Below are 12,487 nucleotides of genomic sequence, written 5' to 3'. Positions count from 1 at the left end.
TTGTTCTTAAACTGTTCAACAATTTGCTCACGCATTTGTTGACAAAGTGGTGACCCTCGCCCCATCCTTGTTTGTGAATGACTGAGCATTTCATGGAATCTACTTTTATACCCAATCATGGCACCCACCTGTTCCCAATTTGCCTGTTCACCTGTGGGATGTTCCAAATAAGTGTTTGATGAGCATTCCTCAACTTTATCAGTATTTATTGCCACCTTTCCCAACTTTTTTGTCACGTGTTGCTGGCATCAAATTCTAAAGTTAATAATTATTTGCAAAAAAAACATCAAATATGTTGTCTTTGTAGCATATTCAACTGAATATGGGTTGAAAAGGATTTGCAAATCATTGTATTCCGTTTATATTTACATCTAACACAATTTCCCAACTCATATGGAAACGGGGTTTGTATTTTTTGTGTGTAATTGGTTTTTAATCTTCATTATTTACTTCAAGGTATTACAGTATGTCTTTATATATATATTTATTTTATGTTTATAAATTAATTTTGGCCAAAGGGGGCGCATTTCAATTTCTTACACACACTTGTTATTTTATATGTTGACCAGAGGGGGAGCACTTAAAATGTTTTACACACACACTTGTTATTTCATATGTTGACCAGAGGAGGAGCACTTTTAAAACCGACACAGTCAATTTGAAAAATCCCTCCTTTTTGGGACCACCCTCATTTTGATAGATTTCACCACCAGGGGTGCAAATGAGACCTCTATTTTTTGTTTTTTTGTAATGTGCTTAAGGCCGATGACAAAGGAGTCACGGACCACAGATGGCCCCTGTGCCGCACTTTGGGCAACCCAGCTGTAGAAGCTAACTGTTAATGGCCACTATAGTCCTAGTACTGTCGTGCATTTGTTCATCCTATGGCATACTTGCCAACCCTCCCGGATTTTCCGGGAGACTCCCGAAATTCAGCGCCTCTCCCGAAAACCTCCCGGGACAAATTTTCTCCCGAAAATCTCCCGAAATTCAGGCGGACTCAGGTCCTCCACAATATAAAAAAGCGTACCTGCCCAATCACGTTATAACTATAGAATGATGGAGGGCGAGTTCTTGGTTTCTTATGTGGGTTTATTGTTAGGCAGTTTCATTAACGTCCTCCCAGCGTGGCAACAACACACAACAACAGCAGTCACTTTTTTGTATACCGTAAAGCAGTTCGTCTGCCGTAAACAGCAATGTTGTGACACTCTTAAATAGGACAATACTGCCATCTAGTGCATTTGATGAAAGCACTTTTGTGCGTGCCACACAGCAATGCACCATCAGGGAGGGTGTTCAGCATGGTTAGAAAAATAGTGACAGAGAATAGAACAAGGATGGACAATTCAACCCTTAACTCAACAATGAGTAGATAAGTGTTATGTGTGTGTATATGTGTAAATAAATGAACACTGAAATTCAAGTATTTATTTTATATATATATATATATATATATATATATATATATATAATAAAATAAATATATATATATATATATATTTGTATATAGCTAGAATTCACTGAACGTCAAGTATTTCATATATATATATATATATATATATATATATGTATATATATATATATATATATATATATATATATATATATATATATGAACTACTTGACTTATATATATATATATATATATTTATATATATATATATATATATATATATATATATATATATATGAAATACTTGACTTGGTGAATTCTAGCTGTAAATATACTCCTCCCCTTTTAGCCACGCTCCCAACCACGCCCCACCCCAACCACGCCCACCCCCACCCCCCTCCCCCCACCTCCCGAAATCGGAGGTCTCAAGGTTGGCAAGTATGTCCTATGGTCACATATGGGACGCGGGTTGTCTTACGTCAGCACCGGAAGTCGTAAAAACAGCTGTTCACCTGGCGAATAGGGAAGTCCTTCTTTAGCTGCCGTCTTGTTTTATCATATATTGCTGCCTTTGCACCTGTCAATGTTTACTTTTGTATGCACATTAAATCCACCAAAAATCCTGACTTTGGAGCAATGTTCACGGACTCTAGTATTTGGCTCTCTATTAGATGCAATGTTTTTTCCGTGTGGAGACCATGATTTTGGGCCTAACTTGTTCACCGGTCCTTATATGGAAGCTACTTTTCCTTGTTGATGTCTCAAGAAGGGTAGAAATACAAGAACACACACGTGTACACACACACACACACACACACACACACACACACACACACACACACACACACAGGCAGCTGTAACAGATGCTCTGGCCATATGCGAACTGTGCATCACAATCTGGAAAAAAACCAGCGTCGGAATACTAGTGGAGTAAAGAAACGTGATCGGATGATTAGTTGAGTCACTCCTAAAAGGAGACATTTGAACAGTATCTATAGTAAGTAGAATTATGGAAGGTCATGCATCTCATTACTGTGCTGCTCTCTTGTCTTCCCGCAGTTCCGTGTGGGGCCAATCTCACTTTTCGCACCGGGACCATTTTGTCTCCTGGGTTTCCAGAGCCTTACCTCAACAGCCTCAACTGTGTCTGGAAGATTACCGTTCCAGAGGGATCGGGAATCCAGGTTTGTATTACGCGAGGGGAGCGGAGGGGGATCACAAAGCCAAAATGGCATCGCTCAAAATGTGGGCTATGACCATAATATTTATCGGAAGTATTTTTAGCAATACTGAAATCTCCATAACGAATCACAAATATTCATGATGTTAGGTAAAACACAAGGCTGGGGTTGTATATCGGTTCTAATTAAGTACTAATGAATTAAAAACGGTACTATACTGCCTCTGAAAAATACCCGTATGTTTTTTAGTTTTTAGTTTTTTTACGGACAAGTTGTGACATTGCTGGTAAAACGAGCAGAGGCCCATGTTAGGCAACGCACACACACACACACGCACGTACTTACAAGCAGAAACAGTGTTTAGATAGAAAAGGGAGAATGGACTCATTTTGGCTTAAAAACAAAGCTATAAACACCAAAGCACCGCTCTGCAGGAGGTGGTTAGCTCTTACTCCTGTTATCCCCAGTCGGCAGTGTTTCAGCTCCATCTAAATCACTAATCCTCGTCGCCATGGCAACAAAAAAAACTTGTTTACCAGTATCGTCCCTGCAGGACGAGGAATAGCTAAACATGCTTCACTACACACCGTAGGAGGATACAATAGCTCGCCGCTAACAACAAGCCAGCGCTACTCAATGCACACAAATGGGTGGATCGAGACGAACATCGACTGTAATGATACCAAGTACAAGAGCGTATCTATTCAACATCACAAAATCCTTAGTTTTTTTTTATTGTTTATAAACTCAGGAAATACGCATGAGAACTTTAATTATGACCAATGTATGATCCTGTAACTACTTGGTATCGGATCGATATCCAAATTTGTGGTATCATCCAAAACGAATGTAAACTATCAAACAACAGAAGAATAAGTGATTATTACATTTTACTCAACGCAAGTAAAAGTTTTACAAGAAAAACTGAACGTTTGTGCAATATTATGATTAGGGATGATGTTTGATAAGAAATTATCGAGTTCGAGCCTATTATCAAATCCTCTTATCGAACCGATTCCTTATGGATTCTCTAATCGAGTCCAGATAGGTTGTTGTATATGGAAAAAAACACACAATATTTGGTTTAACAAAAGCTCACTTTTATTATATAAGAAAAAAATTAAATCTAATAAATAAATAAACATTGACTGTTACCCCCCTAAAAAAATAAAATAAAATAAATACATATTGACTGTTGTTACCCAAAGTATATTAAGTGTGATTTTTCAGAAAAACAAATATATACAGTAACAAAAAAACAACCTGTCTCTGTGATCACTATAGGTGTATAAATAATTATATAGTGTTAAATAAAATCAGTCCCTTGGGCACAAAACTGAAAATAATACAGCTCTCCAAAAAGTGCACTTCTGCTGCTATTGGAACATAACTGTTTGTTATGATGCTTTGACATTTTTGCACTTTATTTCTTTATTGAAAGAAAATTCTATGAAGAGAAAAGTTGTTTGCAAATGTGGTTACAATGCTAAAAAATGAAAAGTTCAAGCTAAAAAAAGAAATACACTTTATTGAGTTAACATTATTTCTTCATAGGGGGAAAGATGCGATGTTATGAGCTAGGGAATATAACAACTACACTACCCAGCATGCAACGGGAGTGACGAGCATGCGCGGTAGCCCCGAAAAGTGTTGTTGCATGTCGCCACGCCGGCAGCTAAGAATGAGGTTATGAGCACGCTGTGAAAGTAAACGTCAAGAACTCAGCCAACACGCCTCGTCCGCATTATTTATAATTAGACAGACAACACATATACAGTGTGATTTTGTTTTGTTTACAAGGAAAAAAAAACAAAAGTTAAAAAAGGGAGATGTATGTTGTATATATACTGTATGTATGTGCTGCGGTTGCTTTAAGAACGTTGCGACAGCTGCCGTAAAGGAGGTGCGTTGCTAGCCTGGTTGCTATGTTTCCGCTTGGTGGTAAAAGTGTTGGTCATGTGTTTGTACCCTGCTCAAATCTCTCTGTAAAGTTATTCATTGGATTATACCTTTTGTTTTGAACTTTCTAACACCTTGGAGCGCTTTTTCCGGTCCATTGTTTTTCCTGCTTTCCCGATCTGCGCCTAATGACTGAGCTACATGACGTCATTTCTTGTGATGTCCTACGAGGCATTTCTTGCGGGACAGGATTCGTTCCCAGGGATTCGAATAAAGTACCAACTCTTTTTCTTTACTATAGTGGTCTCGATAACGGGTACCAGTTCTCAAAAAGGGATTCGAGTCTGAGGACTCGGTTCTTTTCTTATCGAACAACTGGGAAAATCGGTTTTGATTTTATATATATATATATATATATATATATATATATATATATATATATATATATATATATATATATGATTTATATAATTATGATACAAGTTGGAATTTTACTCAATAACAGTCACAATTTTACAAGAAAAAGCTTACATTTTTGGCAATTTTATGAAAAGAGTCGCAATTTTACTCGACAAAAGTCACAATTTTATAAGAAAACTAACATTTTGCCAATATTATAATACTAATCAGAATTTTACTTGGCAAAATTATGACGAAGGTCATAATTTTAATTAATTTCAATTTTAATTATGACAAAAGTCATAATTTTACTCCAAAAATGTCACTATTTTACAAGGACAACAAAAAAAAATGGCAACATTGTGATAAAAGTCAGTATTTTATATGACAAATGTCACCATTTTGCATTAAATAGTAATAATTTTACATAAAAAAGTTAAAATTTTACGATAAAATATTGCAATGTTACAGAAACAAAAAGAATATGAGAAATTGTTCCCAATTTTATAAGAAAACTAACATTTTGGCAATATTATAATACTAATCAGAATTTTACTTGGCAAAATTATGACAAAAGTCATAATTTTAATTAATTTCAATTTTAATTATGACAAAAGTCATAATTTTACTCCAAAAATGTCACTATTTTACAAGGACAACAAAAAAAATGGCAACATTGTGATAAAAGTCAGTATTTTATATGACAAATGTCACCATTTTGCATTAAATAGTAATAATTCTACATAAAAAAGTAAAAATTTTACGATTAAAATACTGCAATGTTACAGAAACAGAAAGAATATGAGAAATTGTTCCCAATTTTATAAGAAAAAAGTCGACACATTGTGACAAAACGACTGCTTTTAGTATTATATTTTTTTTGGTTAGTTTGTAATTGGTTTTTAATCTTCATTATTTATTTTTGGTGATTTAGTTCATTAATAGTTCTAAATATTATGGCGATCTTGATTTCCCATAGACCAGGGGGTCTGCAGAAATAGTGCAGGGTGGCCATAAAATTTGACTATAAAAAAAAATAAAAAATTTTTGATTTCTCCTGCAATTTTTCCACAAATCTAAATGTTTTTAAACTACACATTAACATCGATCCAACATTGTGCGGTGTTGGTAAAAACTGATATTAAATATTGATATTATTAATTCCAATTTAGCATTTAAGTTAGCTTGGGATTAGCACTGCAGTTGCTAGCGATTAGCAGTGTTCCATGGTCATATTTGAATATCTTAGTATCGCACAATAACAAGATAGCTTTAGGACCATATATATAGGTTGGGGGGCTTCCGCTCGATCTCTCCGTCCTTTGCCTGGGAAACGTTGAAGCACTAGACACAAACTACAACAAAAGTGCAACACAAAAAATACAGCACAACACACATAACGAGCAAGACAAAGAGCAACTTGCGCTAAGCAAACTGAAGTATTAACACATTTCGGCACGTGTTTAAAACGTGATTCTGAATATTTTATGCAGCTCAGCCTGACCCAGACTCAAGACCCCCAGTGGTCCCCAGTTAAATTCCTTGTGAGACCCCTGCTTTAGCTCGATTCATCCATCTTTTATGCTCCGTGGGGGGCCCGCATGTCATGAACTGACCCCCGCTGCTTGACCTAATCACACATTTGCAGCGTGAAACGTGTATAATAAATGACAAAATACCAAAATGTTGCGAAAGAGTCCTTCAATGCACAATGTCAGTGTCTCCGTACTCAAGTCAGCACGATGTCTCGCCGGTCATCCTGTTAGTGGCACTCAAGTGAACACACTTACAGTTAGTGCACCCACCCAAAAAGGTAGGTAGGTAGGTAGGTAGGTCTTTATTGTCATTGCACAAGTACAACGAAACTTAGTTTTCAGCACAAACCCGTTCAAGATTAGACAAACTAACAGTGTACAGGGTTACAGAACAGGAACGCTGATGGGTCGCCACAAGGAAAAAGGTAAACGCTGGGGAAGGATGAGTAAAAAAAAAAAAAATACAATCTAGACTGGGCTCCTAAGGGGGTCCAGTCTGGAGTGGGAAAAAAACCTCCATAGCAAAGTACAAATATATAATATAACATACACTTTAAGAAATCTAGCAACAGAGGGGAGGGAGTGGGGGGCCATGGTGGCAGGCTGCAGCTATTCAGGCACTGCCCATCCGTCCGTTACCTGTATGGGATTTGCGTCAAGGGCGTTGGATTGGGGGTGGGGTATGTGTGTGTGGCGTATGTTTTTTGTGGATGCATGTGTCTGTGTGTAAGCCTGAAGTGTGTCTCTGTTCCGCGGCCTTGTTGTCGTGCAGCCGATAGTCAGTCCAAAGTCAACAACAACAACAGGTGTGTGTCCATGAGAGACAAGAAGGGAGTTTGTCGTGTCTTGGCCGCACTATCCCTCGGGAGAGTCTCAAAGCCAGGGAACCAATCCAAAATAAAACTTTGCTTTTCACTCTAAATTGTCTATTACTAATCCTCAAAATCCTGCGGGGCAGATTTTAATAGTCCATGCGGCCCCTGAGCTAAAATGAGTTTGACACCCATGCCTTAGAGGAAACATTGGTAGCAATATTGTTGTCCGGGTAAAATCGGGAGAAATTGGTGAGAATGGTGGCACCGGGAGATTTCCGGTGGGGCACTCAAATTCGGGACTCTGCCGGGAAAATCAGGAGGGTGTTACGTACGGCGGGGGAAGGAGACGACACAGCGACAGGGATAAGTTTAACGGGTTTATTGAACTTAAAAATGTGTTGGGGTGTGTATGCTACTACGAGTTTGTGGGGAAGAGTTAACAATGTAAATGTTACCAGAGGGTGTTGTTCGTGCGTGTTGGATGAATTGTCCACACATCCAGAGGGGCAAGGCAAGAAGGAAGTCCGTGAGCAAGTGAGAGGTCGGGCGCTGAAGAGAGGCATCGAGGTCCGTGTCCGAGCGGGGGTCGAGGATCGAGGGAAAGCAGTCCAAAGTCCGGAAGGAAGTCCAAGGGAACGAGGCGCACAGCTCGATCACTGGATACGGAGGGAAAACTGCTGGGAATTCAAGTCACAAGTCGCTCCCAAGCTCTTTACGACACTTACAGCTGAGTTGAAAAACCACCAGAGACAGAATAGGTATTTTGTAATATATTTGCAAAGCTTTGCATATACATTCAGACCAGTCCAGCATAGAACATTCAATTGCGTCGCCAAGATGGTCTGCCCCCCCCCGACCAAACCCTCTCCCCTCTTAAGTCCCTGGCAGTCATGTCTCTTTAGCCAAAACAAATGCCCATTATCGCTCTTTCTAACATTCCAAAGCTTCAAGGTTAACACACACAGTTTACTTGCAGACAAACAGAAAGAGAACAAATGGAAAAACACGAGCTGTTTTCAAATATGACTATGAAATTAAAGAAGTAACACTTAAATTCGGATATATGTAAATATCTGCCTCCGACAGAACACAGAGGACATATAAGACATATAAGCACAGAGAGCAGGTACGAGGAGGGAAGGACGAGACGGGATTGCTTACTACGAGGAGGGAACTACGTTCCGGCACTGGATCTTCGGGTACGCTGGTCTTTATGTCGACTGCCCTCATCAGATCCAGGTGTGCTGATTGTCGATTGCCTGCAGCCGAGCAGGCACGTGGCCGGCGTGACAGAGGGTTAGCAAGTATGACCGAGTGCTGCTGAGAAACAGATGTTTTTTGGATTAGGAACACTGAACTACATCGCATTTGATTTGCAAATGTCCATATTTATATGGTGATGATTTAATGGTCATTTAAGTTAAGGACAGTGTGTTTAGTGTTTACCGGACATGTGGTTGCTGACATAGCACTAATTACCCGAACACCTGGAGTATTGAAACGACACTTCTGTATGTAAAGAAGAACCTCTGCACCTGTGCCAAATTTGCGTATTTGCATTTCTGGTCACTTAGTCGTCTTTGCAGGAGCCCGCGGCTTAGTCCCTCGCGGGAGCTGCCTGATAGAACGTGTCTTGGCGTCCATTTTAGCCTGCGTGCATAACGACCTCTGTGCTGTCCCTCAGCTATTAGCTCTCTCCGCCACAGCTGGCTATTTTTATGGGTCAAAAACCTGGCACTAACCCCCTGAAGGCGCTGTGCGGCACACAACCCAAGTTGGGCTGCACGGCGAGCGAATAGACGAGGTCTTTTTGAAGACGGACGCTCATGGGGCGCACATTTCCCTCCCTGACATTGTGCTCGGAGAAGGTGAAGTACCGATTTTAGGGGATTTGCTATTCCGAGTTTAGGTGTTACGTGTACAGAGGGAAGAAGACGACACAGAATGCAGGGACGTAGTTGCGGCTCTATTTCAATAGAAAATGAAGTGTGCTGCTAATCCAAAATATGTGTGGTGTGCGACTATGTGTAGAGATTAACTGATGGGTGTTACCCGGCGTGTTGAGCGAGGTGCGGAAGTCCAAGAGGGGGAAGGCAGGCTCGAAGGTCCAGAGACAGGCAGGAAGTCAATAGCGAGGCGTCAAAAGTCAGTGTCCAGGCGGGAGGTCGAGATCAAAGAGGCAGCCAGGGAACCAGAGGGAATACAGGGAGACGAGACACACATCTTGTGACGTGGGAACGGAGGAATTCTGCTGGAGGGGGAGAAACACAGAGAGAGAGCTAGATAAACTATATTGCCAAAAGTATTTGGCCACCTGCCTTGACTCACATATGAACTTGAAGTGACATCCCATTCCTAACCCATAGGGTTCAATATGTCGTCGGTCCACCTTTTGCATCTATTGCAACTTCAACTCTTCTGGGAAGGCTGTCTACAAGGTTGCGGAGTGTGTTTATAGGAATTCCGACCATTCTTCCAAAAGGGCATTGGTGAGGTCACACACTGATGTTGGTGGAGAAGGCCTGGCTCCCAGTCTCCGTTCTAATTCATCCCAAAGGTGTTCTATCGGGTTCAGGTCAGGACTCTGTGCAGGCCAGTCAAGTTCATCCACACCAGACTCTGTCCTCCGTGTCTTTATGGACCTTGTTAAAGTTAAAGTACCACTAGGTGTGGCGAAATTATTCTCTGCATTTGACCCATCACCCTTGATCACCCTCTGGGAGGTGAGAAGAGCAGTGAGCAGCAGCGGTGGCCGCGCCCGCGAATCATTTTTGGTGATTTAACCCCATGTTGGAAGAGGAAGGGGCTCCGCTCCAAACTGTTCCCACAAGGTTGGGAGCATGGAATTGTCCAAAATGTTTTGGTATCCTGGAGCATTCTAAGTTCCTTTCACTGGAACTAAAGCTCCTGAAAAACAACCCCACACCATAATTCTGATCATTTGGATGGTAGGCCAAATACTTTTGGCAATATCGTGTATGACGGCTTACTGTACGGGAACAGGTCGCTACGTTCTGGCCCGGAACGCAGGTTTTCACCGGCTTAAGAAGGCAGGTCTCGGCTTCAGGTGTGCAGATTGCTGATTGAAAGCAGCCGGAGTGGCGCGCGCTTGGAGGTGCGCCCGAGCCGTGACATTAGGTCAAGTGATGCATGGTCTTTGTCCTACTTGGCCTCGTTTTCACGAGTGTTCCTGTATCAGCTGGAAGAGACACACACACGGGTGCAAGAGTCCTGCACCGCTCCGAGCATTTGTATTATTGTCTGTCAGTATGCTCCAGGGCTTGAAGTTTCTCAAACAAAAGCAACTTAAACAGGGAGGATTATTTTAGTCCTTTTTTTTTTTTTTTTCTCCCCCCCCCCCCCCCGACTCGATTTGCATTTTCTAAAATTATGAGCCGCAGTGCCCGGGAGGCAACCAGGCGTGCTCTTCACCGTTGCTGCATTGTAGTTGTATCTGCGGAGAAGTGCACGTTATAGGATCGGGGCGTCACAATCAAGGGAACTCAGAACTGATTTTCCTTGGCGGGCACATTTTCCGTGGCCTCCTAATGAAAGATCAATGTGTCATCTCCCCCCCTCCCCCTGTCTCTTCAAGATGCGCCACAGCCACAACTCCCCCCCACCCCCTTAAATTGGCTTGTTTCCAATCTATAACCATCAGCAGAAGAGTCGGTTTAGCTACGGATGTGACTCGGATCCAAATGAGAGGCTGGGGGACTGAGAGAATAAATGAAGGAACTTGTAAAAAAAACGATAACCATATTGGCTTTTTTGAAAGCCCATTGGGTAATTTGTGTATTTACTGGGAAAAGCTTAAATACCCGAGAAAATGCTGCCTGATGTGACATAATTAGTACTCAAAACCTTGTGCGTGTTTGCAGGCGAACCAGGGGCCCAATAATTGTCCCTGAGGGACACCGCTGAGGCTTCATTTGAAGCTCGAGCAATTTTAACAAGATGGCTCAGAGATGATCAACAATTTCCCAACAGTCTTGACTTCTTTCCGACACAACAATGACCAATGGTAGTTATTCCGGGGCGAAAGGAACGCACACTCGGCAACGAGTGCCCGGCGGTGATGTTGTACCAGTAACTTTGCGAAATGAGCGTGGAGGGGGGCGTGGCCCGCGGGCCTGCCGCGGAACGGGGTGTGTCAGGACCGGCCTCGAAGACAGCGACAGGTGCGTAGATGGCCCAGGTGGGCCTGGTTATCTAATCACCTGTCGCCTTTATTAGCAGCGGCCGTGAGGAAACGAGTTGTTGGAGTTGGGGGGTGCTGCCGAGAGACACGGACGCAGAAAAGACACTGTGCTGAAAAGCAAAAGACTTTGCACCATTAAGTAAAATAAACCAGTGTTATATCCTGAATTCCTGGCAGTCTGTGGTGGTCTGAAGAACCCACTAGAGACTGCCAGGAATTCAGGATATAACACTGGTTTATATGTAAACCAGTGTTATATCCTGAATTCCTGGCAGAGATGATCAACAATTTCCCAACAGTCTTGTCTTCTTTCCGACACAACAATGACCAATGGTAGTTATTCCGGGGCGAAAGGAACGTACACTCGGCAACGAGTGCCTGGCCGTGATGTTGTACCAGTAACTTTGCGAAATGAGCGTGGAGGGGGGCGTGGCCCGCGGGCCTGCCGCGGAACGGAGTGTGTCAGGACCGGCCTACTTACAGGTGTGTAGATGGCCCAGGTGGGCCTGGTTATCTAATCACCTGTCGCCTTTATTAACAGCGGCCGTGAGGAAACGAGTTGTTGGAGTTGGGGGGTGCTGCCGAGAGACACGGACGCAGAAAAGACACTGTGCTGAAAAGCAAAAGACTTTGCACCATTAAGTAAAATAAACCAGTGTTATATCCTGAATTCCTGGCAGTCTGTGGTGGTCTGAAGAACCCACTATACTAGACTTGTTCGGTCCAAGTCGCTCTCCCTCCCCCAACGTTGACCTCGGCACTCTGACCCCGTATCTCAGCGACTCTGTCACAAACCTGGGGGTAAAGTTTGACTCAGATTTTAAATTCGAAAAACAAATCAGCAGCGTCGTTCAAAAAAGCTTTTATCAATTACGCCAAATAGCGAAAGTGAAACCGCTTCTATCAAGACATGATCTTGAGAAATTAATCCACGCTTTTATCTCGACTCGTCTTGACTACTGCAATGCCCTGTATGTTGGCATTAGCCAGGCCTCCCTCGCCCGCCTGCAGCTCGTGCAGAACTCTGCTGCTCGTCTGCTAACACAGACCCGCAGACGTGA

At 42.1% G+C, this 12,487-nt stretch overlaps 1 protein-coding gene across 1 annotated transcript in view; it reads left to right on the top strand.

Annotated features, from left to right (window-relative positions):
* Positions 1–12,487, top strand: part of csmd2 (CUB and Sushi multiple domains 2) — an 828,472-nt gene that overhangs the window by 588,596 nt on the left and 227,389 nt on the right. Inside the window, exon 36 of the mRNA XM_061982429.2 lies at positions 2,456–2,580. Within this exon, the coding sequence (XP_061838413.2) occupies positions 2,456–2,580 (125 nt within the window). The remainder of the gene's footprint in view (positions 1–2,455; positions 2,581–12,487) is intronic.

This window comes from Nerophis lumbriciformis, linkage group LG21 (genome assembly GCF_033978685.3).
Source record: "Nerophis lumbriciformis linkage group LG21, RoL_Nlum_v2.1, whole genome shotgun sequence".
Taxonomy (NCBI): Eukaryota; Metazoa; Chordata; class Actinopteri; order Syngnathiformes; family Syngnathidae; genus Nerophis; species Nerophis lumbriciformis.
This window is presented reverse-complemented; position numbering and strand designations above follow the sequence as displayed.